At 44.8% G+C, this 24,398-nt stretch overlaps 3 protein-coding genes across 6 annotated transcripts; 1 reads left to right on the forward strand and 2 right to left on the reverse strand.

Moving 5' to 3' along the window:
* Window positions 1–1,778: 1,778 nt before the first annotated feature.
* Window positions 1,779–21,657, forward strand: LOC121563276 (tektin-1). Of its 4 annotated transcripts, XM_041875242.2 has the most exons (20): window positions 1,779–1,923; window positions 2,237–2,342; window positions 4,644–4,748; window positions 4,952–5,060; window positions 5,366–5,482; window positions 5,636–5,811; window positions 6,026–6,137; window positions 6,442–6,551; window positions 6,767–6,793; window positions 8,000–8,249; window positions 8,562–8,699; window positions 8,792–8,875; window positions 8,953–9,057; window positions 14,974–15,178; window positions 15,348–15,513; window positions 17,844–17,972; window positions 18,080–18,226; window positions 18,591–18,816; window positions 20,650–20,846; window positions 21,228–21,657. In XM_041875242.2, the coding sequence occupies exons 2-20, from the start codon at window positions 2,248–2,250 to the stop codon at window positions 21,385–21,387; spliced, it is 2,658 nt and encodes an 885-aa protein (XP_041731176.2). In that variant the 5' UTR covers window positions 1,779–1,923; window positions 2,237–2,247; the 3' UTR covers window positions 21,388–21,657. The 4 variants fall into 4 exon arrangements, with proteins under 4 accessions (XP_041731176.2, XP_041731182.2, XP_041731185.1 ...); XM_041875248.2 differs by lacking the exon at window positions 6,767–6,793; XM_041875251.2 differs by lacking the exons at window positions 1,779–1,923; window positions 2,237–2,342; window positions 4,644–4,748; ... (8 more) ...; window positions 8,792–8,875; window positions 8,953–9,057 and adding an exon at window positions 14,469–14,655.
* Window positions 11,414–14,410, reverse strand: LOC121563317 (centrosomal protein of 55 kDa-like). The gene has a single exon (XM_041875265.2). The coding sequence runs from the start codon at window positions 14,398–14,400 to the stop codon at window positions 12,994–12,996; it is 1,407 nt and encodes a 468-aa protein (XP_041731199.1). The 5' UTR covers window positions 14,401–14,410; the 3' UTR covers window positions 11,414–12,993.
* LOC121563307 (F-box only protein 39-like) lies at window positions 21,614–24,365 on the reverse strand. The gene is made up of 3 exons (XM_041875259.1): window positions 23,036–24,365; window positions 22,339–22,515; window positions 21,614–21,982 (listed from the first exon to the last, which is right to left on the reverse strand). The coding sequence occupies exons 1-3, from the start codon at window positions 24,182–24,184 to the stop codon at window positions 21,854–21,856; spliced, it is 1,455 nt and encodes a 484-aa protein (XP_041731193.1). The 5' UTR covers window positions 24,185–24,365; the 3' UTR covers window positions 21,614–21,853.
* Between the last annotated feature and the right edge of the window lie 33 nt (window positions 24,366–24,398).

The raw sequence follows: 24,398 nt of genomic DNA on the forward strand, positions 1-24,398 counted from the left end.
TTTCAAAATGGAACTCATGTCAGCAGAGTTTAGTAACTGTAACACATTTTAATCCCACTTATTTCACCCTGTAACCCTTTTCACTTTTACAAAGCCCACAAAGTTTTATTTAGATCGACAGACACCAATGTAGACTGCAGTTCGATTGATTGAACAGAAAGAAGCAGGCTGCCAGATGAGAAGGCTCGATCTTGTCATCCTGTGTAAGTGAAGGACCACTATAGAAGGTATGGGGGGGGGATATAGCTATGTTGAAAATAACATTCAAACTGATTAGGTTTTTTGAAATGGAAAGATGAAGGAGAGTGGTGTGATTTTATATTTTAAAGTAGCTTGTGACAGAGAGGAATACATCCCCATAGTTGCTGTTTTATGAGGGCGCTTTTACTCAAAATTGTGGCACTGACCGAGTTGAGGGGAAGTCAGAGGAAGAGGCAAAGCGAGAGGATTTACTCTGCCCAAAAGCTGTCCGCATGAGTTAAGCCCTTTTTTGTATAGGGGTCTATGAGAGAGTGTTGAATTACGTGAGGCTTATTTGAACGAATAGACGTTTTGTAATGTTTAGGCTGTTAAACATTTACTGATATAAGTGGTTGCACGTGGCATTCTGTCAACTTTGAGAAAAACGGCTTTGTTATGCCTTGTTCACACGCGTGCCTGCCCTCTCATTGGCTAGAATGGTCCCACCGACCTGACCTCACTTACCGTCACATTGAGGACATGTATTGTAGGGAAGATTACGGAAATGGATGCTCTGTTCGAAACTGATGGCGGGTCGGGTAAAGAAGACAGTGAGAATGAGTAGGCTACAGTCGTGAAAAAGACAGGAAACAAAATAAGTAAAGTTGTGATGGAAACTAAGATATCCCTAGATTTGTTTATATAGGAGTTTTGGATCAATGTTACCTGGGGGATCCGTTTGAAGTCATGAGGAGTATCATATATGCATAGGGTGAGGTGGCATTGGTGAGAGTCACAAGAGTTGGTCTTATTCAGATTTTCTGTGTCCGCGGAACAGAATAAGCTTGCTTTGCGCCTCAAAAATATTTTTGAATGGAATGTTTTCTATATGGATTTCCAAAGCAGGGCGCCTGTCAAGGGGGTTATCTCTTGGTTTGCGCATGAAGTGGATGCCGATGATATACCTGAGGAAGTAGGTGAAGTGATTGGTGGATAGAGTAAGGAAACCCACTTCGTCCATATTGTTTTTTGATAAGTCTCTCCCTTCTCATGTAAAGCTAGGCCATGTAAGGACTTTTGTGCACAAGCCCTGCAGTATTATAAATGCAAGTGTATGCAGACGGGAACAATATCGTATGCCAGCTGAAGTTATATGCTGCAACTGTGGAGACTGCACCAGTGGATGTTTCTCGTCAGTCAAGGGATCTTGATATATTACATGTCAAAATGTGGACTTCGTAGCATTTATGGCAATGGTCATAAACTACACAGAACAAACGAAGAAGAAATCAGAGAAAATCTGAATTATTGTGAGTGCAGCAGAACATTTTTGGGGGACTCAGTGAGTTTACAGCCGAGGCATTGCATGAAATCCTGTCAAAGGATGTTCTGCCCTCACAGGCCCCTGAGACTGTGTAGGGATGTGACTCGAAATGGAATGTAAATGAAGGAGTGGGATGTTTATTTTAAAATTTTTATGTCTGTTTTTTCCTTCTCCTAATGGATATGTTTTTATAGTTTACCACCAGTAGGTGACGGCATTCACTTCACATGCTCGTTTGCGGACTGCCATAATACCGTAGAAGAGGAAGCGCGGTCACTCGGTATTCTTCTTTGAGGAAGTGCATGTGCAAAACGTAAACAAAGTGTGTTGCGTAATCTCACACCCAATTGTCATCTTTCGTGTCAGATTTCTGTAATCCGAGTGCGAGTAGGCTACGACAAAACAACAGGCATTTCCAGGTAGTAAGAACATTGTAAATGTATTATGTGTACTATATTGTACTATTTAGTATTATTTGTACTATATTTTAATCAGTTGTCATCCTAAACACAGATAAAATAGCTAGTTTAGCTCATTTAAAGGAACGAAGTTAACCACTGGCATAGCTAACTTCTCATCTAATGTGTAAAAACATTCCTAACATTCGCTAGCAAGCTAGGGTTCCTGTCTTGACATTCAATACTTTATTTTTTATTCAGACAACATATTGCTGTGTGTTCATATCATGAGTTTTGTTGTTTGTAACGTTATCATAATTCCATGATTTTGCAGCTGGTGAGATTATGGAGAATGATGATGATACTAAAGAAGACACCCAGTCACAAGTCAAGAACTCGGTCAACATGGAGAAGAACTGCTGCAATGAGGACACTTTCAGGTTTGAAGTCATAGGAGCTCTAGCTAACAACTTTGATTAGAGAACATGTTTTGTGCATAAGGAGACACTGCACATTTCATTTGTTTACGGTCAATGGACACTACACACCCAGTATCCTTTTCAGCAAGGCAGTGGTGGTGCAGGCAGCATAGCATTTGAGCTGACAAAGAACTGCACATGGTTGGATTGTTGGTTACATAATATCTGTGCAGGCTATTGGAACGCATGCACACAGGCTAACTATTTCCTTATTAGGTCTGTATTTCCCCAGACAGAACACAGTGCAACCTCACATTGTCTGCCAGTGCCAGCACCCAATACAAAGCTAAGAGCATAATATAGGGAGTATTATTTTGATTAGGTTTCCCATTGCATTCCCACACATATTAGAGAAATAATCCATGCCACTCGAAGGAAAGTTCAGTTAAGCAGATGATTGGGCCCAAAGTCTACCACAACCACTACCGCTTTGTTTCTCTTCTAAGCCTTGCTAGTGTTGAGCAAATTATTACAGACTAAGTTGCATTTTCTAGCATTAAGGGGTCTCACGTGGCCCCTTCTTGATCCTACTTAGCCCGTAATCCTTCTCAGTCTACTTCAGACCCTCCAAAAACCTTCTCAGGTCTCATTTGCTTCCAGAGACGCTGGATTTTATTGAAGGCATCATTGCTCTGCCAAAAGTATACATTAGTCGTCAAATTTGTCTTAGCTGGTCTATCCTACTCTTCTTCCACCTGTTATACAGTAACGAATTCTAAGACAGGACCTTTGGTGAATCTGTAGCCATTTCTGTGCTTTTGCACCATCAGGAGTTCTGTATGGTCTTTCATATCAAATTCAGTCTCACACAGGATGCAGAGGGAAAGTGCAGTGATGAGGGTCTCACTTTGATGGATCTTGGAACATGACAGAATCACCAAGGACATAAATCTGCAGTTTGACCACTGTAGAAGACCTATGATCTCTGCAAATATTCAAGTATCCAAATCTCCATTAAAGGATAAACGAGTAATCTCCAGTGAAACTTTCCCCTTGTAAACAAGGATTAACCACCTGCCGTTCTGAACTCATCATAGCATCAGTGACCTCCTCCATATTTTCCTCCTCTCTTCCCGAAACGGAGATTCCTTCCAGAAGCTCACCCACAATGGATGAGATCCGCCGGTTGTTCGGTTCGCCCGTAGGGCGCATCCGCTCGGACAGCATAGCCAGCTCTGCCACCCAGTCCTCGGGCAGCCGCCTGCTGCTGCGCCAGCGCCTCGCTCAGCTCATGACCTGCGTGGACGACCTGGACCCCTCACCCCAGCTCCAAGAGCAGGTGGCACGCAGCTTGGACAACGCCTTCCTCATCTGTGGTAAAAGGGCCAGCCGGCCCAAGAAAGAGAACTTCAGGTGGACATTTTATAGGCGTTTGCCGAGTTCCTCTTTTCTGTTCTCTTTGGGCTTACTTCGACTTGACTTCCTCTTTCTCTGTCTGTTTAACATCAGATTTGTTTTAAATCAAAATGCATTGCACATGGTTCTTCGTTGCAAGGGTTTAGTTGATGAACACAAAGTACCTTAAGACTGGATACTAATGATTCTTCTTGACTAAAACGTCCAGCAATGAGTTCTCCATTGTATTCCAATGTTGTCTGGCTTTATCAGAGTACAGAGGGTCTGAGTTGGTAGAGAAGTTAGAAAACATTTTCATGTCTTGATTTTAGACCTTGGACCATTGGTTGATCAGCCTCTTGAGCTCAGAGCAGGCAGTGTGTGCGGTCTCTTCCGTTCTGGATCGTAATCTCTGGCATGCTTATCTTTTGATTTGATAACACAAAATGACCTTTTGTTAACAGAACTGAAGAGCTATGATGTTAGGACCATAGAGATCATAAGTCAATGTTCAGTGTTCTATTTAGTTCTGTGCTTAGGACATGGAAAGGGATGGGCTTAGTTCTTTGTTGAGAAGTTTTTTTCATTCACAGTTTTTGAATTGATATAGGCTATGGTTAGAGAGATGGGACTAGGCTTTATCAACCACCACTGTCCATTCAAGACTGGCTAACCGTGATATTGTTGTTGTGTAACTAAATAAGCTTCTGAAAGTTGCAGTCCAATTTGTCAGGCTTTTGCTCTGAGTTTCGGGGAAAACTGCTGTGCAAGTGAATCATGATCTGCTGTACTCTCTCTTACTCTCTCGCTCTCGCTCCTTCTCTCTCTTTCTCACTCCCTCTTTCTCTATCTCTTTCTTGCTTTCCATCGCCCCCTCTCTACTCTCACTCCCTCTCTTTCTCTCTCTCGCTCTCTCGCTCCCTCCAGGCTTCACATGGTCACGTGGAATGTCGCTACAGCTGATCCTCCAGATGACATCAGCTCCTTGCTTCACCTGAACTCCCCAAAGACCCCAGACCTCTATGTGATTGGGTGGGTTGCGGAGCTACTGCATGCTGATTGGACATTGATTGAGACAGACAGTACAATGGCATGACAGGAAAATCTGTTTTTTTACTGTGTAAAGTCTACAAAGTTTATTCAGAGTGGCATGGTGAAAATGCTTCAGTATGTTTATTTGTATGATCCTAATGTTACAGGCAACAATAGTTATAACCTGTGTGTGTGTCTTGTAGTCTCCAGGAGGTGTACACTGCTCCTCACAGGTTCATCATAGACATGGCTGTCGAGGACTCCTGGAGCCATCTCTTCATGTCCAGCCTGGCACCACGAGGCTACCTGAAGGTACAACAGTAGGACATATGGCTTCATAACACTAATAATAGCACTCCAGCACCATAGACCGGTTTGAACTAGTTTTATGCCACCATCCTTAGTCTAAAGTAACAGAAAAATGTGCTCCCAACATAGTTTGTCCTCAGTTTATTTTCACCTCCTTGTCTTTCAAAGCAATATCATTTGCTTCTTATGTGTCTCTCCACTTCCACCCTTTTGAGTCTACCTTTTGTCTTTCTCCTGGTTACATAAAGACCCTGAAAAATAGCCCAGGTTTAGATGAAGCAGTCTCAGGGTGTCTTGTTGTGTTGTAGGTGTCCTCCATCCGAATGCAGGGCCTCCTACTGCTGTTCTTCTCCAAACTGGCCCACGTTCCATTCATTAGAGACATCCAGGCCACCTACACTCGCACAGGCATCTTCGGCTACTGGGTAAGATCAGGCTCAGTGGATGTTATTACTTATTATGACAGCTTATAGCAAGTGTTATAATTCACTGTAAGTGTATTATAAGGCATTGTGTGTTAGCCTCATGTAAAAATTGTTTTATTCATACATTTGATTGATTGACCTTGCGCCCAACAGGGGAATAAAGGTGGGGTGTCCATCCGTCTGTCTTTCTACGGCCATATGCTCTGCTTCCTCAACTGCCACCTGGCAGCACACATGCAGTACGCCTTGCAGCGCGTCGACGAGTTCGAGTACATTCTGGACACACAGACCTTCGACCCCAAAAAGACACCGCAAATCCTCGACCACAAGTTGGTATACATTAAACGCACGTTGTCAATTGAGTGTGCATTTTTCGATATTCACACAGTTGCTGTTTTAGTGTTATCAATGGAGGGGCTTGGCACCTGCTTGTAATATGATTTTAAGTACTACTGTGCTCTCACTATGTTGAATGTTCACAGTGGCCTTTCTCTCTCTCTCGCTCTCTCATTCCCCCTCTCTCTCATTCCCCCTCTCTCTCAGGCTGGTCTTTTGGTTTGGGGATTTGAACTTCCGCATCCAAGATCATGGCATGCATTTTTTGCGCAACTGCATCACCAGCCATAAGTTCAACTTGCTGTGGAGCAAAGACCAGGTCAGACTCATGAGAGATGCATCTGTTTTGCTCGATCTTGGAGAATACTATACATAGATTTAACTAGATTGGAAAACGGACAGTGGCTTTTCATTTAACACATGTACAGTTGTCTTGTTTTCATGCATGTAAGACATAGGATGTATCCCAGATGGCACTCTGTTTGTTCACGAGGGCCCATAGGGCTCTGATTCAAAAGAAGTGCACTATAATGGGAATGGGGTGCGATTTGGGATGCAGCCATCGTATTTCCTGACGATGTTGAGTGTAATGTTTGTCTTGTCATTCCGTGTGGTTGTATCAGCTAACCATGATGAAGAAGAAGGAGGCTCTCCTGCAGGAGTTTGACGAGGGACCTTTGGACTTTCAACCAACCTACAAATTCGACAGGTTCTCTGACTGCTATGACAGCAGGTAATGGCTTACGTGCAATCATAGGCATATGGGAACACTCGCACACATATAGATGTTAATTACTCTTTGGCTCTATAAAGCATTCACCATTGTTTTCTTTCAGATTTCCCACTTTTGTGTCATCTTTTCTGCTTGCTCTTACTGAGCTGACTCCTGCTCTCCTTACAAGACACTATTATTCAAATGCTCACCTCCGCTCTCTTTCGACTTCACAGGCCCCACAGGACATGGTTTGGTTTTCAGTAAGCTGCTCAAGACACCCCTCCTTTAATGCCACCCTAATCCCCCTTACTGCCCACTAAAACGTTTGCAAGACAGTGACGGATAGGTATTTGCAATGGAAAGTCAAAATACCTTTCTCTCCCACAAAATGGTTCCTACAGAACAGCAGACCTTGCTCTCTTGGGTTTTTTGTTTTCTGCTGATGTGAATGCTATGTGATATATATCATAGTTGTCTGCAGCTAACACAGTTGCCTCTAACAGTATATACGGTATATCAAAGTCGCTTTATTCTTCATATGAAGCCGGTGGAAAATTCCATTGAAGTGTATCAGCATTGTGCGGAGGTGGTTGCCATTCTCAGTGGACACAGTATTCTGGATTTGTTAATCCTAATTAATTTAACCCCCACAATACCATCTCACTCATACAGAGAGAGAGAGAGAGAGCAGCTTTGCTAGCCGACTGTACCATTGCCTCTGTGGGCGTAAGCAGCTGTCAGGTTCTAACAGGCATGGTTACTAGCTATATACAGCACAACCTCCTTTCCTGCTGCTTGGATTGTTCACTATATACCTCCTAATGAATAGCTAAATGGCTATATAGATATGTGTGCTTGTGTGGGGGCGGGCGTGTGTGCATCACTGTGCGTTTGTGTGTGTCAGTGTCATTACCTACGGTCTCCACCGCTGTACACTAATCAGTACAATTGAGAGGGAACTCACTGCATGAGTCACCCAGTGAGACGGGGTGGCAAACTAATCAGCTATGAGAGACTACTAATGAGGGATATAAAAGGAGACAAAGCACTGCTGAATCTGATCCATCATGTAGAGCAGACTGAAATAACACCGAGATGGATGAAATGCTGAAGAAATCCAGCTAGCTTTGTCAGATTACTTGTCATACTTTTTCCATCTCTAACACTCTCTCTCATGTCATTCTCCCACACACAGGCTTTGTTCAAATATCCACACTAGCATACTACTAGAATGAATAAATGTATTGGGCATGAATTCTAAGTGATATACTAGTTTATTTGGAACACTGTCTTTCTGTTTCTCTCCATCTGTCTCCTTGATTGTCTCTCACTAAATCTCTTCGCTTGTCCGTTTGCCTGTTTCTCTCCATCTCTTCCATTCTTACTTAATCATTCTCTTTCTCTCTCTCCAATTCTCTCTCACTAAATCCCTGTCTCTTCTCTCGTCCGCCCGTCTGTCTGCCCAGTGGTAAGATGCGTAAGCCGGCCTGGACAGACCGGATCCTGTGGAGGGTGAAGCCCAAAGAGCCACCCCCAGAGGAGGAGGAGGAGGAGGACGAGGACAGGGACTCTGGTCTGGATGAGAAGAACACCAAGCAGCAGCAGGAGGCGGAGGAGGAAGAGTTCCCTCTGAAACTCAAGCAGGACTCGTACACCAGCAACATGGAGTACGGCGTCAGCGACCACAAGCCTGTCATCGGCTTGTTTACTTTGGAGGTGGCTGAGACAGCGGCATTTCCCATTCCCGCATCTGGGACCGTGTTAACAAAGTCTTAAGAGTAGCAGTGCTGATCTAAAATCAGTTCCTTCCTGTCCACATAATGTTATTCATTATGATCTAAGAGGCAACATTTACTGACCCAAGATCAGCACTCCTACTCTGAGATGCTTTTTGAATACAGGCCCTGAACTGCTTCTCCAATGTGACTCTTGATAGTGATACCGTATGATGCAAATATACTCCTTCACCCTCTAGCCACTCCTGACTACCTCTTCCCTCCATCTTTTCTGTCTATCCCCACACTGTAGTTGAGGAAGATGTACGAGACGCCGTTGGTGCGCGTTTGTGCCGAGGGTGAATGGAGCGCCGACTTTGATGCCATGGTGATCTACAGCCCCCTTCAGCCCTTCCCTTCTAGTGCCTGGGACTGGATAGGCCTCTACAAGGTCAGAGTCTACTTAACCCTCTGATGTTTTTTTTGAATCAAAGAAGTATCATCAATGTGTAGTTTTTACAGATGTGTATTTGTGTGTTACAGGTGGGATTCAGGAGTGTTTCGGACTACATTACCTACACCTGGGTGAAGGATGATGAGGTCTCATTTAATGACGAGCTCACCCAGGTAATATGACTGCGCGTGTGTGTGTCTTTGTGTTTTATGATATGGAGATGCTCAAATATGTTTCTGTGTTTATCCAGGTCTATGTGAGCAAGGATGAGATTCCGGTGCTCGGAGGGGAGTGCATTCTCTGCTACTACTGCAGTACGCTCCAATGCATTGTGGGTATTAGCTCACCCTTTAAGGTAAGTGCAAGTTTACTGTAAGCCACCAAGAACAGTCCAGACATAGGGAATAGACATACGCACTCTCATACAGTGGGGAAAAAAAGTATTTAGTCAGCCACCAATTGTGCAAGTTCTCCCACGTAAAAAGATGAGAGAGGCCTGTAATTTTTTATCATAGGTACACGTCAACTATGACTGACAAAATGAGAAAAAAAAATCCAGAAAATCACATTGTAGGATTTTTTATGAATTTATTTGCAAATTATGGTGGAAAATAAGTATTTGGTCAATAACAAAACTTTCTCAATACTTTGTTATATACCCTTTGTTGGCAATGACACAGGTCAAACGTTTTCTGTAAGTCTTCACAAGGTTTTCACACACTGTTGCTGGTATTTTGGCCCATTCCTCCATGCAGATCTCCTCTAGAGCAGTGATGTTTTGGGGCTGTCGCTGGGCAACACAGACTTTCAGCTCCCTCCAAAGATTTTCTATGGGGTTGAGATCTGGAGACTGGCTAGGCCACTCCAGGACCTTGAAATGCTTCTTACGAAGCCACTCCTTCGCTGCCCGGGCGGTGTGTTTGGGATCATTGTCATGCTGAAAGACCCAGCCACGTTTCATCTTCAATGCCATTGCTGATGGAAGGAGGTTTTCACTCAAAATCTCACGATACATGGCCCCATTCATTCTTTCCTTTACATGGATCAGTCGTCCTGGTCCCTTTGCAGAAAAACAGCCCCAAAGCATGATGTTTCCACCCCCATGCTTCACAGTAGGTATGGTGTTCTTTGGATGCAACTCAGCATTCTTTGTCCTCCAAACACGACGAGTTGAGTTTTTACCAAAAAGTTCTATTTTGGTTTCATCTGACATTCTCCCAATCCTCTTCTGGATCATCCAAATGCACTCTAGCAAACTTCAGACGGGCCTGGACATGTACTGGCTTAAGCAGGGGGACACGTCTGGCACTGCAGGATTTGAGTCCCTGGCGGCGTAGTGTGTTACTGATGGTAGGCTTTGTTACTTTGGTCCCAGCTCTCTGCAGGTCATTCACTAGGTCCCCCCGTGTGGTTCTGGGATTTTTGCTCACCGTTCTTGTGATCATTTTGACCCCACAGGGTGAGATCTTGCGTGGAGCCCCAGATCGAGGGAGATTATCAGTGGTCTTGTATGTCTTCCATTTCCTAATAATTGCTCCCACAGTTGATTTCTTCAAACCAAGCTGCTTACCTATTGCAGATTCAGTCTTCCCAGCCTGGTGCAGGTCTACAATATTGTTTCTGGTGTCCTTTGACAGCTCTTTGGTCTTGGCCATAGTGGAGTTTGGAGTGTGACTGTTTGAGGTTGTGGACAGGTGTCTTTATACTGATAACAAGTTCAAACAGGTGCCATTAATACAGGTAACGAGTGGAGGACAGAGGAGCCTCTTAAAGAAGAAGTTACAGGTCTGTGAGAGCCAGAAATCTTGCTTGTTTGTAGGTGACCAAATACTTATTTTCCACCATAATTTGCAAATAAATTCATAAAAAATCCTACAATGTGATTTTCTGGATTTTTCTTTCTCAATTTGTCTGTCATTGTTGACGTGTACCTATGATGAAAATTACAGGCCTCTCTCATCTTTTTAAGTGGGAGAACTTGCACAATTGGTGGCTGACTAAATACTTTTTTTCCCCACTGTACATTCACATACATTTTGGGCTAGTTTTCCGGTCACAGGTTCAGCCTGGTTCTGGACTCCTGGACTAAAAAGATTGGAGATTCTCCATTGAAGTTTGAATTGATAAATGCCTCCGTCTGGTTTTAGGTACAAGAGTCCAAAGTGGCCATTGAGGAAGGTCTAGCGTCGGAGAACATCAAAATCCTTGACAAGGCCACAGCCAGTTCGGACCTGTGAGTGGACCAGACATGCCCTCGAACACTGTCTGTCCATCTATGCTGTTACACATCTGCCCTTTTGACCTTTGGTGGCCTGTCTGCAAGCTGTGGTGCTGCTGGAGTCATGGAATGTTACTTAAAAACTATAGGCTAGTGCACTTTGTTTTTAATGAATCATACTGTTTCTTGTTCTCCACTGCCAGTTGTGGCGGCAACAGAACCTGTCTGTTTATTTCTGTTCTGTTCAGATGTTGATCCCGCTTTTAAAATCAGTTGCAGAGAGATATTGGCAGTATCATTTTAAGAAAGGTTCAGTGTTAGTTTTTCTCAGTGTATTTATGTTTTTTGGTGTTTGTCTCTTTGGATTCATATAGAACACATTGGACATTGTCAGATGTTCCAGTTAGCTTGTACTAAAGTTGAACATTGACATCAGAGTCGTGGCTGTTTCACTTGAGAATTTGACCAATCATATAATGGTATCATTAATGCATCCCTTTGCAAACTTAGTCCTCTGTTAACAAAACCCTTTGTGCTATGCCATTCCATTTCAATGTAATTTCTCATAGAGGATATGTTTGAGAAATATATTGCACAATTTGTTCTTGTTCATATTTATGACCATGCCCTTTTTATAGATGTGTGTGAAGGTTACTGGTTTATGTATTTATTGAAGTCATTTTGGTTCAAGTAAGTGTGATTGAGGAAAAAAGTGGATTCAGCAAGTGCCTCAATGTTAACAACCTGTAGATAACTGTTCAATGGATACTTTCGTACAAAACTATGTAATTCCTATTTGATTATTTATTGCTACATTTGAAAATGATTAATTATTCTTAAAACATATGCAAGTCTTGTCTTGCTTGGACTGTACCCATCAACATTTAATCTATAGAACTTCTTATACTTTTCTTTGACCAATTTCAGCATAAGCGAGACCTGTTCAGATATCGTTATTTGCTTATTGAAAATACCTATCCGTCACTGTCTTGCAAACGTTTTAGTGGGCAGTAAGGGGGATTAGGGTGGCATTAAAGGAGGGGTGTCTTGAGCAGCTTACTGAAAACCAAACCATGTCCTGTGGGGCCTGTGAAGTTGAAAGAGAGCGGAGGTGAGCATTTGAATAATAGTGTCTTGTAAGGAGAGCAGCTCAGTAGGAGCCACTTTATTCTGTATTTACAGTATATTGAAAATTAGGAGTGCTCTATTGTCTCAGTAACAAATGTGGTACATTTAATAAATGAATACAAATGTTATACTGTAACCTATTTAAAGCTTAAATAAAGCAAAACATTTAAATGATGCCAGTCATTTATCACTAGTCTGGAATAGAAATACAATCAGTAATTTCTAGACCTTCTTTGATACAATGTAGGCTACAGTCTGTTTTATTGTAATAAGATTGTTTCTTTTAATTTACAAACGATCACGATTCGCTGGAAACAAGAACTATACATTTCTAGAACAATAGTTTTTTTTATTTTTTATTAACGGGTATTTAGAAGATTTATGCAAGGATAATAATAATGGACATTAGGAACAACAATTCACAACAGTCTCTGAACATCAAAATGATCTAAAGTATTTTAAACCAGTCAACAGATTTACACTTTAGTCAGAGAGAAAAACATAAAAGCATGAGTGAGTAAATAGTTCAACAGTTATAAAGGGCTTTATAAAATACATTGATTGATTGATCAACTCATTGGCTTGAAGCAATGTTCCTTACAGTATACAGTAAGTGCTATTTCCAGTTTGATCGCCAATCCGATCCAGTAGCAATCCAGGACCAAGGTACATAGACATACAGGTTGACATTTTACTCTTCTAAACACACAGACGCAGTTCACAAAGTAACCATGGCATTGCAGCTGGTGTTCGCACCACCTATAACATTTTGTTAAGTTTAGTGCGTTTTAGAATAGTAAAATGTCGCCCCTAGCCTGTTCCAGACTATTCCTTATTGGGGTGGGTACTCCCAGCCAAAAAAAAAAGAAGGACTAGATTCTAAATAGATTGGATAGATCTTGGCCTACTTCTATGCTCCCAGCCCCTGTACAGCCCAGACAGTGTTTACAGACAGTGCTCGAGGTGGGCCAGCAGCTCTCGGTGGTGGCTGGTGAGGTACTGGGCTCGGCAGCTGGGACATTCTAAGAAGCTCTCGTCCAGCATCTTGGGGACCTGAGAGGGGGAGGTGACGCTCTCTTTGGAGGGCTTCAGGGGTGCTGGGGGTTTGCTGTGAGAACTGGCCTCGTACAGACAGGACAACTCCCTCTGCCCCTTATCTGACTCGAGTTTGGCGACGTGGTCCTTTGCCTTGCGTAGCTTCTTCAACACGTTGTGGAGCTGTTGTTGTAAATACTGACAGTCTCGCTTCTCATCCTCCAGGTCTTTGGCAGACACCTGGATCTGCTGTTCTAGAATTGTGACGCATTTCTGCTCCTCATGCAGGCTCAGTAGGGATTTCTGCAGTAGATTCACCTGTACTATGAGCTCAGCAGACCTGATCTCCTTTTCCTCTAGTCTGGCCTGGAGCTCCTCCATGTCACCCCACAGATGGCCCTCTCTGTCCCCAGAGCGACGCTTCTCCTTCTGGACACTCTGCCGAATACTCAGCCTCTCCGGCTGGAACTGCTGCCTCGCATCTCCAACCTCTCTCTGCTTCTCCTCATACCTACACTGCAGCTCAGTTAGTTGTCTCTGGGCTATATTGACCTGCTCTCTCTGAGTTTCCAGCTCCCTCTTGGTCGTCAGTAACAATTTCTCATAGTGCTTCTGTATCTGCACTGACCTCTCTTCTGAATGGGCGTCTTTATGCTGCTGTGCAAGGGTCTGCTTGGCCTGGTTCAGCTGCTGCTCCAGCCCAAACACCCGGGCCAACACCGCCTTCACATAGGCCTCTCTCTGCTGGTCGTAGGCCAGCCACTGCTGGTTCTTTTCCAGTGCATCTCTGAGGTGGTCGTGGCTCATTGCAGTACTGGTGGTGGACACCTGTCCATCTGATGGGCAGCTGTGCAACCCAGCGCCAGCTCTACTACTCTCCAGCTTCTGGCACTTAGCAGACATGGAGACCAGCTTGTTCTTAACATTCTCTGTCTCGGCTTGGAGTGACTGGAATAGTATTTTTCTCTGGTTGGCCTCCCTGACATAGTGGTCTATCTGGACCTGCAGACTGGCCACTGTCTCACCCCCCGCCACATGGGCCTGCTTCCAAAGAGAGCAGATTTCCTGGTCCCTGGCCAGCAGCTGCTGAGCGTTCTTCTCTGGTAGAGTCTCCAGTGACAGGATTTTCTCTAATAAAAGCATGTTATTTTCAGAATCGGATGGTTCTCTTTTCTGACTAGACAGCTCATCCAATGACTTCCTGAGATATGCATTCTCCTTTCTGAGTTTACTGATCTCCATATCCTTTTTAGAGCAACACAGCTTTTCACCTGTCTTGTCGACGAAGTTGTCCTTGTTTTTGTTGCTGGATGACATCGTTGCTAAGATAGCTAACGTTAGCTAGCTAGCAAATTGCCTCACACAGATGTTGTTGTTAGAATCCAAATCTGATCCAAATGTACACTTCGCTGGCCTTTTAAATTTGCCGCGGTTGATAGCTCCGCCCAGATTACAATGTGTTGCGTTGATCTAGCAACCGTTTGTTTACAACCTGTCCTTGAGTTGAAGACAGGCAACATTGTTGCAACTTTTAAAACTAACCAGTGTTTCACACCGCACTGTAAAGGTATGGTAAGAAGAGAGATTTTGTTCACTACTTATATTTTAGTGACATCTTGCAAGCCACGTTTGTTAGCTAGTTTGCTAAAGTTATATGACAACTACCTAGCTAGCTAGCTAGCTGGCTAACATTACTGTAGCTAGTTATATCCATTTTCTGTCCATCCTAGTTAGCTACTGTAGCTAATTGCTATTTAATTGGTACTTTGGTAGGCTATTTACTAGTTTTGCAAAAAAATTATCTGCCTTATTATGTGACATTTTGTGTTGTTGTTGTGTCTTTCATGTGTCTTAATTGAAAGTAAAGATTATAGTTTTTTTGACTGAAAGAATTGCAGTGGAGAAATGTCTAGGCTGATGGACCCTCCACCCAAGTTCCTGCCACCAGAATGGAGGCTTGCAAACCAAATACATTATGGGAGTGCGGAGGCTGAGCGTTCACGCTCTGAGCGACTAACCGCTGAGAGTAAGAGGCTGATAGAGGAGAGTGGCATGGCAGCCAAACGCATGCAACAGGATGCCAACAAGAGACTGGGTAAGACGACATCAATAAGAAGAGATGATAACAGAATCAGTTTCTATCAAAGTAGTGGTTGATTCATCACTGTAAATGAATGGTCTTTGTAATGACACATACATTACATTACCACCCCTCATAATACCCAACCACACACCATTCTTACCATCCTATCTCTTGTGTTCAGAGCAGAGAATCCATGACATCAAGTTCTGGAGGACTGAGCTGGACCAGAAGCTGGAGGAGATTGTCCAGGAGATTGAGGTGCTGATAACCTGTAAGAGCCGGGTGGAGAGAAGCCTGGAGAGCTGTGCCGAGCCCCTCAGAGTCGCCCTGCAGTGCCTGACTGAGCGGTGAGGAGTAAACTCCCAATCAGTCAGTTGGAAAATGCAGTGGTACACAATTAGGTGGGAAGGACTCCGCTCACTGTTCCAACAGGGACCTAGAGTCACCAGACTAAGACCAACAGATAAGAAGGATATCCTTCAGTAGTAGTGTAACCTGGTCTCAGAGCATTTCATTTTAGTCTGTATGTAAATCCTAGACACTCCATTTATGTTACGTTTTGTATGGTATGTATTATTTTGTGGATGTCCAACGGCCATTTTGTATGATATGTTACGAATTACAATTTATATTGTTATATGTTACGAATTTGTAAAACGTACAATATGTTACGAATTTGCAAAATGTATGATATGTTATGAATTCTAGCTAGGTGGCTAACGTTAGGGTTGGGTTAGGGTTACGTTTAGGAGATAGGTTAGGGTTAGGGGAAGGGTTATCTAAAAGGGCTAAGGTTAGGTGAAGGGTTAGGGAAGGGTTAGCTAACATGCTAAGTAGTTGCAAAGTAGCAAAAAACGAGTAAATAGTTGAAAAGTTGCTTATTAGCTAAAATGCTAAAGTTGTCCGTGATGAGATTCGAATTCGCAACCTTTAGGTTGAGACGTTCGCGTTATACCCTACTTTCGTTTTTGCCTTAAGTAACCACCTGTCTTATGTAACCATACCAAACCTAACATATCATACTAAATAGAGCATTGCAGATTTACGTACAGAATAATACGAAATGCTCTGAGACCAGGCTGAGTAGTGTGGTAGCTAGAGTCACAGGGAGTAGTAGATACACGCTAGTGGAAGTGATTGCAAAAGTATTCATCCCCCTTGGCGTTTTTCCTATTTTGTTGCATTACAACCTGTAATTTAAATGGATTTTTATTTGGATTTCATGTAATGGACATATACAAAATAGTCCAAATTGGTAAAGTGAAATCAAAATAATAACTTGTTAAAACAAATTCTCAAGAATAAATGACGGAAAAGTGGTGCATGCATATGTATTCACCCCCTTTGCTATGAAGCCCCTAAATAAGATCTGGTGCAACCAATTACCTTCAGAAGTCACATAATTAGTTAAATAAAGTCCAACTTTGTGCAATCTAAGTGTCACATGATCTGTCACATGATCTCAGTACATATACACCTGTTCTGAAAGGTCCCAGAGTCTGCAACACCACTAAGCAAGGGGCACCACCAAGCAAGCGGCACCATGAAGACCAAGGAGCTCTCCAAACAGGTCAGGGACAAAGTTGTGGAGAAGTACAGATCAGGGTTGGGTTATAAAAATATATCTGAAACTTTGAACATCCCACGGAGCACCATTAAATCCATTATTCAAAAATGGAAAGAATATGGCACCACAACAAACCTGCCAAGAAAGGGCCGCCCACCAAAACTCACGGACCAGGCAAGGAGGGCATTAATCAGAGGCAACAAAGAGACCAAAGATAACCCTGAAGGAGCTGCAAAGCCCCACAGCGGAGATTGGAGTATCTGTCCATAGGACCACTTTAAGCCGTACACTCCACAGAGCTGGGCTTTACGGAAGAGTGGCCAGAAAAAAGCCATTGCTTATTGAAAAAAATAAGCAAACATGTTTGGTGTTCGCCAAAAGCCATGTGGGAGACTCCCCAAACATATGGAAAAGGTACTCTGGTCAGATGAGACTAAAATTTAGCTTTTTGGCCATCAAGGAAAACACTATGTCTGGCGCAAACCCAACACCTCTCATCACCCCGAGAACACCATCCCCACAGTGAAGCATGGTGGTGGCAGCATCATGCTGTGGGGATGTTTTTCATCGGCAGGGACTGGGAAACTGGTCAGAATTGAAGGAATGATGGATGGCGCTAAATACAGGGAAATTCTTGAGGGAAACCTGTTTCAGTCTTCCAGAGATTTGAGACTGGGACGGAGGTTCACCTTCCAGCAGGACAATGACCCTAAGCATATTGCTAGAGCAACACTCGAGTGGTTTAAGGGGAAACATTTAAATGCCTTGGAATGGCCTAGGCAAAGCCCAGACCTCAATCCAATTGAGAATATGTGGTATGACTTAAAGATTGCTGTACAACAGCGGAACCCATCCAACTTGAAGGACCAGTTTTGGGGTGAATAGTTATGCACGCTCAAGTTTTCTGTTTTTTTGGTCTTATTTCTTGTTTGTTTCACAATAAAACATATTTTGCATTTTCAAAGTGGTAGGCATGTTGTGTAAATCGAATGATACAAACCCCCCAAAATCCATTTAAATTCCAGGTTGTAAGGCAACAAAATAGGAAAAATGCCAAGGGGGGTGAATACCTTCGCAAGCCACTGTACTCCATCTCCATGTGTGTTTCAGGCAGAGGCGTGTTTCCATTGACCTGGTACATGACGAGGTGGAGCGGGAACTGATGAAGGAGAGGGAGGTGATCGAGGGAGTGGCATCACTGCTGAACCGCACCCTGGAGCAGACCAATGAACAGATCAGGTGGGTGAGGGGAGGAAGTGGTTCGTCACCACACACACACACACACACACGAGCAAGTCTCACTATCTCTGCAATTCTTCTAATGCATGTTTCTGTTCTGGCTCCAGACTGAACCGCTCTGCAAAGTACTACCTAGAGAAGGACCTGCGGGACAAGTTCCAAGCAGAGCAGATTGATGGTTTCTGCTCCATGCTCACAAACACCTCCCCGAATATTGACAACGTGGCTAGTCAGACAGCACTCGCAGTACCAGGGTAAAACGATGACACATTGTCTTTGTGCAATGTGGGGCAGTAGGAAATGCAATGAAGAAAATGTAATTATTTCAAACTAAAGATAATCTTTTCTCTTCACCAAGCATGCAGTTTCACCTGCAGCAAAAGTCATAATTATACACGTAGAAATATAAGGCCTGTCACAATGCTTTGTGATGGGATAGTAGGTGCATTCTGCATACAGTAGCTTCATTAGAAGCATTATTCCCTTCAGCCAGCAGAGGTCAGTGTAATACCTCCTCTAACCACCCTACTTATGGAAACCTTTTCTACAGGTTAACCTGCCATCCTTTCATGACACACTGAACAAAAAATATATAACATTTAATCCCTCCAATCCTAGTGCCACTGTGACACCAGAGGAGTGGGAGACCTTCTCCAACATCAACATCCTCAAAGCAGAGCGAGAGAAGAACAATTCCCTGTCGCTGAGGGCTCTGGTGGAGAGCCTCCTGGAGCAGACGGCTGCTGACATGCACAGGCAGCACAATGCTACGGGCACTGCCCTCCGGCTGCAGGTCCAGGAGACCAAGACGGCCAAAGGACAACTAGAGGAGCACCTGGCAAAGGTAAGCAGGAATGTGGAGAAAAACGTACTTTACAGTGCATTCGGAAAGTATTCAGACCCCTTCCCTTTTTCCACATTTTGTTACGTTACAGCCTTATTCTAAAATGAATTAAATATATATTTTTCTTATCAACCTACACACAATACCCCATAATGACAAAGAGAAAACTATATATATATATATATATATATATAAAAAAGAAAGTATTCAGACCATTTGCTATGAGACTCAAAATTGAGATCAGGTGCATCCTCTTTCCATTGATCATCCTTGAGATGTTTCTACAACTTGATTGGAATCCACCTGGGGTAAATTCAATTGATTGGACATGATTTGGAAAGGCACACACCTGTCCATATAAGGTCCCACAGTTGACAGGGCACGTCAGAGTAAAAACCAAGCCATGAGGTCGAAGGAATTGTACGTAGAGCTCCGAGACAGGATTGTGTCGAGGCACAGATCTGGAGAAGGGTACCAAAAAATTTCTGCAGCATTGAATGTCCCCATTCTTAAATGGAAGAAGATTGGAACCACCAAGACTCTTCCTAGAGCTGGCCGCCCGGCCATACAGCGCAATTGGGGGAGAAGGGCCTTGGTCAGGGAGGTGACCAAGAACCCCATGGTCACTCTGACAGAGCTCCAGAGTTCCTCTGTGGGGATGGGAGAACCTTCCAGAAGGACAACCATCTCTGCAGCACTCCACCAATCAGGCCTTTATGGTAGAGTGGCCAGACGGAAGCCACTCCTCAGTAAAAGGCACATGACAGCCCGCTTGGAGTTTTCCAAAAGGCACCTAAAGACTCTCAGACCATGAGAAACAAGATTCTCTGGTCTGATGAAACCAAGATTGAACTCTTTGGCTTGAATGTCAAGCGTCACGTCTGGAGGAAACCTGGCACCATCCCTACGGTGAAGCATGGTGGTGGCAGCATCATGCTGTGCAGAGGTTTTTCAGCGGCAGGGACTGGGAGACTAGTCAGGTTCGAGGGAAAGATGAACAGAGCAAAGTACAGAGAGATCCTTGATGAAAACCTGCTCCAGAGCGCTCAGGACCTTAGACTGGGGCGAAGGTTCACCTTCCAACAGGACAACGACCCTAAGCACACAGCCAAGACAACGCAGGAGTGGCTTCGGGACAAGTCTCTGAATGTCCTTGAGTGTCCCAGCCAGATCCCGGACTTGAACCCGATCGAACATCTCTGGAGAGACCTGAAAATAGCTGTGCAGCGACACTCCCCATTCAACCTGACAGAGTTTGAGAGGATCTGCAGAGAAGTATGGGAGAAACTCCCCAAATACAGGTGTACCCAAGAAGACTTGAGGCTGTAATCGCTGCCAAAGGTGCTTCAACAAATTAGTCAGTAAAGGGTCTGAATACTTATGTACATGTAATATTTCAGTTTTCTTATTTTTTATACATTTGCAAAAATTTCAATATTTTTTTTTTTTAGAACAAGGCTTTTAGAATAAGGCTGTAATGTAACAAAATGTGGAAAAAGTCAAGGGGTCTGAATACTTTCCAAATGCACAACCCAGGCCATTCCCCCCTATGATTAGTTACTGAAGCGATTCCCCCACATTTTAAATTACTGTCATTTAGCAGACACTCTTATCCTGAGCGACTTACAGGAGCAATTAGGGTTACATGCCTTGCTCAAGGGCATGTCGGCAGATTTTTTCACCTAGTCGGCTCAAGGATTCTAACCAGCGTCCTTTCGGTTACTGGCCAAACGCTCTTAAACACTAAGCTACATGCCGCCCTGTGATTAGTTACTGGAATGATTCCCCCATGATTAGTTACTGGAATGATTTCTCTCCTTTCCCCCTAAAAAGGTTCTGTCAGAGGTGGCCAGCCAGGAGTGGAACCTGGAGGCCCTGCGCGTGGCCATCGAAGACAAAGCAGGTCCCCTGAAGGTGGCCCAGACACGGCTGTCCGCCCGTAGCCAGAGACCCAGCATCGAGCTCTGCCATGACCCGGTCCAGGTCCGCCTGCTCTCCGAGGTCCAGGAGCTCACTGCACACATCAAGAGGTGACGATGCACTCCACATTCCTTTCTACTGTACCTAACTCTTCCTACTTATCTCTGCTAACCTATCTAGGATCTCTGACCACTATTTTCACTTCAATTACAACTTTAGCTATTTTGTAGTACTTTACAGATTTGTTAGCTCTGTATGAAGTAGAAGTTTAGTTATCCTGACACAACCCAGTGATTAGTGATTCACTATACTCATGATTTTGTTATACAAACAGGATATCACAGCTTTCATTTCAAGTCTTTTTTGTTCAGTAGATAAACCTATTTCTGGTTAAGATACTTTTCTAAATGTATTATGTGAAGAACATATCGAATGTTTTGCCTATTTGCCATGAGTCTCCCATTGCCCTGTGTCAACCCTGTGACCCCCAGACTGCGAGAGGCCCAGGCCCAGTCAGAGATGGAGCTGCTGTCCCTGACCCGCTCCCAGCTGATCCTGGAAGAGGAGATCCAGGTCAAGTCCCACTCCCTCTACATCGACGAGGTCATCTGCACCCAGCTCCGCCAGCCCATCTCCATCCACAGCTTCTGAATACCACTCCCACCATGACAAGCCTGGTCCCTGATCTGTTTGTGCTGTCTTGCATTAACAGATCTGGGACAACCCTAGACCATGGCCACACTGGAGGGACTATAGTGGGGCTCTTTAGCTGATGCTGACATACCCAGGCTAGCATTTTCAAATCAAAATGGGCAATTTTACTGCTGAATAAAATATGAGGTATACATTATGATGGAAAGTTGGAGTGCATGTATTGTTTGCAGCAATTTTAATAAAATATTTGGGTTTGAAGAAAAGGAGGATCAGAGTTGTGGAGCGTGTGTTTATATTTACAGCGATGGCGCTGTGTGTGTGTGCGCGTTTGTGAATGTGAGTGTGTGTTGTCAGACCCATCATGATTGTGTATCAAATTGTAGTTTCCTTCCTCTTCCTTTAACTGGTGCTATTATTTTTTGAAATACTGTATTTTTGGGCCAATGTGTCTGTCAGGCAGCAGTCAGAGCATTGGGTAGGAGATGGCGAAGTAGTGGAGCTCTGAGTTGATGAGTTGTCTGTAGCGAGAGTACACCTCCTCCAGCTGCTCATCCTCAGCCGTAGTCTCATATTTGTTGGTGTAGATCCGCACCTGGGGCACAAACACAAGCAGCTTACACAGTATATTGCTCACATAGTATAAGCACATTGCTATAGCTAGGTACAACACATTAAGTGTCATCCGTAGTTGTTAAAGTAGAAGAGGAAGGAAATGTGACCTGCCCCTTTAAGAACTGACAAAGCTGACTGCCCAGCTGAAGGCTGTTTCATTAATGACCCAAACACACTTTAAAATGCCTGCAATATCCCAGTTCACTGGGAAGGAGAACACAGCAGGCTAGTGTGTGGAGCTTGTGTTAGTAAATCACGGCAATGCCAGGACATAGATTGGTACACAGGTGTGTAGGCCTATATGGCCTTGCCCCAGCTCCCAGAGCGCTGGCTCACCTTAATGGTCCTTAGGATGATCTTCTTTTCCAGGCGTTTCTGCAGCAGCCGGTCCAGGAAGCTGATGTCCAGGAAGGCCCAGACCTTCATGTAGACCAGCCGGCTGCACAGCAGCACCACCTCCAGCAGCTCCTCGTCCACAGACTCGTGGCTGTTGTTCAGGTCCAAGGTCAGTTTCTAAACCAAGGAATTGGGGTGGAGGCAGATTCACAACACTTCAACATGGATTCCTGTTTTTTGTTAAAGTATGAGTGCCACTGACTTCCTATTGACAATTTAGGGCTGGATTCACTCCGTATTGCGGAAGATCCGTGTGAAAATGTGAAGGTAATTTCCGATTGACCTGACATATGCAGCGTTTACTGTGAATGCAGTCTCCACAAACCTGGGAACAGCCTTTAAATTTAAATTGAGCTATAACGCAGATCTACCGCGATACATCTGCGATATGGATTGAATCCAGCCCTTAGAGTCATGTCTCTTGGGGCCGGTTTCCCTGACATAGATTAAGCCTAGTCCAGGACTAGTGTCTGAACTGCATGGATATAAAAAGACAATGCAGGTACATTAAAAACAGTTGATATACCGCACAATGTGCATACTTTATCGCCAAACAAACCAGTAGCCTAAGTGTTGCCATCATTGCTCCATAGCTGACTGCTACTGCGTATTGACGGGTAGAGCAACCAATCCTCACCTGTAAACAGCTCCTGTAGCAGGGCACTAGGTTGGTAAGGGCAGGCTTGGCACTCCAGTCCTGTTCACTGAAGTAGCAGCTGGTGAGACTGAGCGAGCGCAGCGGGATCTCTCTGAGCAGAATCCTCCCCAGCTTGTCCATGTTGAGGATCCGCTCCACTGTGATCTGCACCCGGAGGTCGGGACAACGCTGGGCCAGATGGGACCAGGCATCCCCCCAGACCACCTGGATGTGGGGCTCGTGAATATGGCATCGTATAGTGAACGTCTGCAGGGACCCTCCCCCGCCCAGGCTCCTACATGCAGCGGACAGGGCCGCCAGCAGCTCGTCCGACACACAGCTGTAGTTGAGGGTAAGGGTGCAGAGGCCCTGGAAGCGGTTCATGACCTGGGGGAAGGCGGGGCTGATGAAGACGGCTAGCGGCTGTGAGAAGAAGTCCTCCAGGTTGAGGTGGGTGATGCCGGGCCGGCGGCCCAGGTGGATGTGCTGCTGAGCTGCAGCCACGGCCTCCAGAACCTCAAGGCCCTGGGGCAGGTTGAGGCGGGCCCCCCGCAGGCTCAGGTAGCCCAGGCGGGAGCCCTCGCGGCGCAGGTAGAAGGTGAGGCTGCGCACCAGGGCCTTGCGTATGCTGCGGCACCAGGCGGCGCGGTCCAGCTCCATGTGGTTGACAGTTAGGCAGCGTAGTCGGCCGCCGGTTTTACGCAGCGCGGCGAGGAAGGTCCTAAGCGTCTGCTGGAAGCGCCGGGACACCAGAGAGTTGAAGGGGTGGGAGAAGCGGATCTCCAGATCCTCCAGGTAAGAGCCGTAGGTCTTGGCATAACACACGGCCTTCTCCAGCTCCGAGCGGCGGGTCCTGGAGATGCGGCCGGAGAAGTTGAAGGTTCGAACCCTCCAGAGGGAGGGCGAGCGCATGACGTGGTGCCAGTGGTGACACACCAGGGCTGCCTTGACACGGTCGCGGTCACGCAGCCACCAGAACACCTGCCGCATACATACGTCCGGGAGATTAGCCCAGCCCAGTTTAGGCTCCTTATCTTCCTCCGCCTCGCCTTCTTCCTCCTCCTCCTCCATTATCTCTATTCCTGCATCTTCCTCTTCTTCGTTTTCAACCTCAGAGAGCTGTTCTTCTGGATCCTCAGGGTAATTCATTTACAGGGAAGAAGTGTTGCCAAACCACTAACGTCTCTCAATATTCATCCACCAAATGTAAATAAATAGTTCTCCCTGTAGTCTGAAATGTATTCTATGTGACTCTGGGGTTAATTTGGACTACAGAGAAGCAGAGGACACATTGACACATACTTGTGTCCTTTGGGTGGCCATCAATGTGTCCCAGTTATCACCTGGAAATGACTAGACACCA

This window comes from Coregonus clupeaformis, chromosome 5 (assembly GCF_020615455.1).
Source record: "Coregonus clupeaformis isolate EN_2021a chromosome 5, ASM2061545v1, whole genome shotgun sequence".
Taxonomy (NCBI): Eukaryota; Metazoa; Chordata; class Actinopteri; order Salmoniformes; family Salmonidae; genus Coregonus; species Coregonus clupeaformis.

Excerpts from the sequence above, each read along its gene's own strand:
- LOC121563276 (XM_041875242.2), top strand. The coding sequence starts at position 2,248 with ATGGAGAATGATGATGATACTAAAGAAGACACCCAGTCACAAGTCAAG. Across the intron at positions 5,812-6,025 it reads CCGCAAATCCTCGACCACAA|GCTGGTCTTTTGGTTTGGGG; the intron begins GTTGGTATACAT and ends CCTCTCTCTCAG. Across the intron at positions 6,552-6,766 it reads TCTGACTGCTATGACAGCAG|GCCCCACAGGACATGGTTTG; the intron begins GTAATGGCTTAC and ends TCGACTTCACAG.
- LOC121563307 (XM_041875259.1), bottom strand. The coding sequence starts at position 24,184 with ATGAATTACCCTGAGGATCCAGAAGAACAGCTCTCTGAGGTTGAAAAC. Across the intron at positions 22,516-23,035 it reads GCTACAGGAGCTGTTTACAG|AAACTGACCTTGGACCTGAA; the intron begins GTGAGGATTGGT and ends TCCTTGGTTTAG. Across the intron at positions 21,983-22,338 it reads TCATCCTAAGGACCATTAAG|GTGCGGATCTACACCAACAA; the intron begins GTGAGCCAGCGC and ends TTTGTGCCCCAG.
- LOC121563317 (XM_041875265.2), bottom strand. The coding sequence starts at position 14,400 with ATGTCATCCAGCAACAAAAACAAGGACAACTTCGTCGACAAGACAGGT.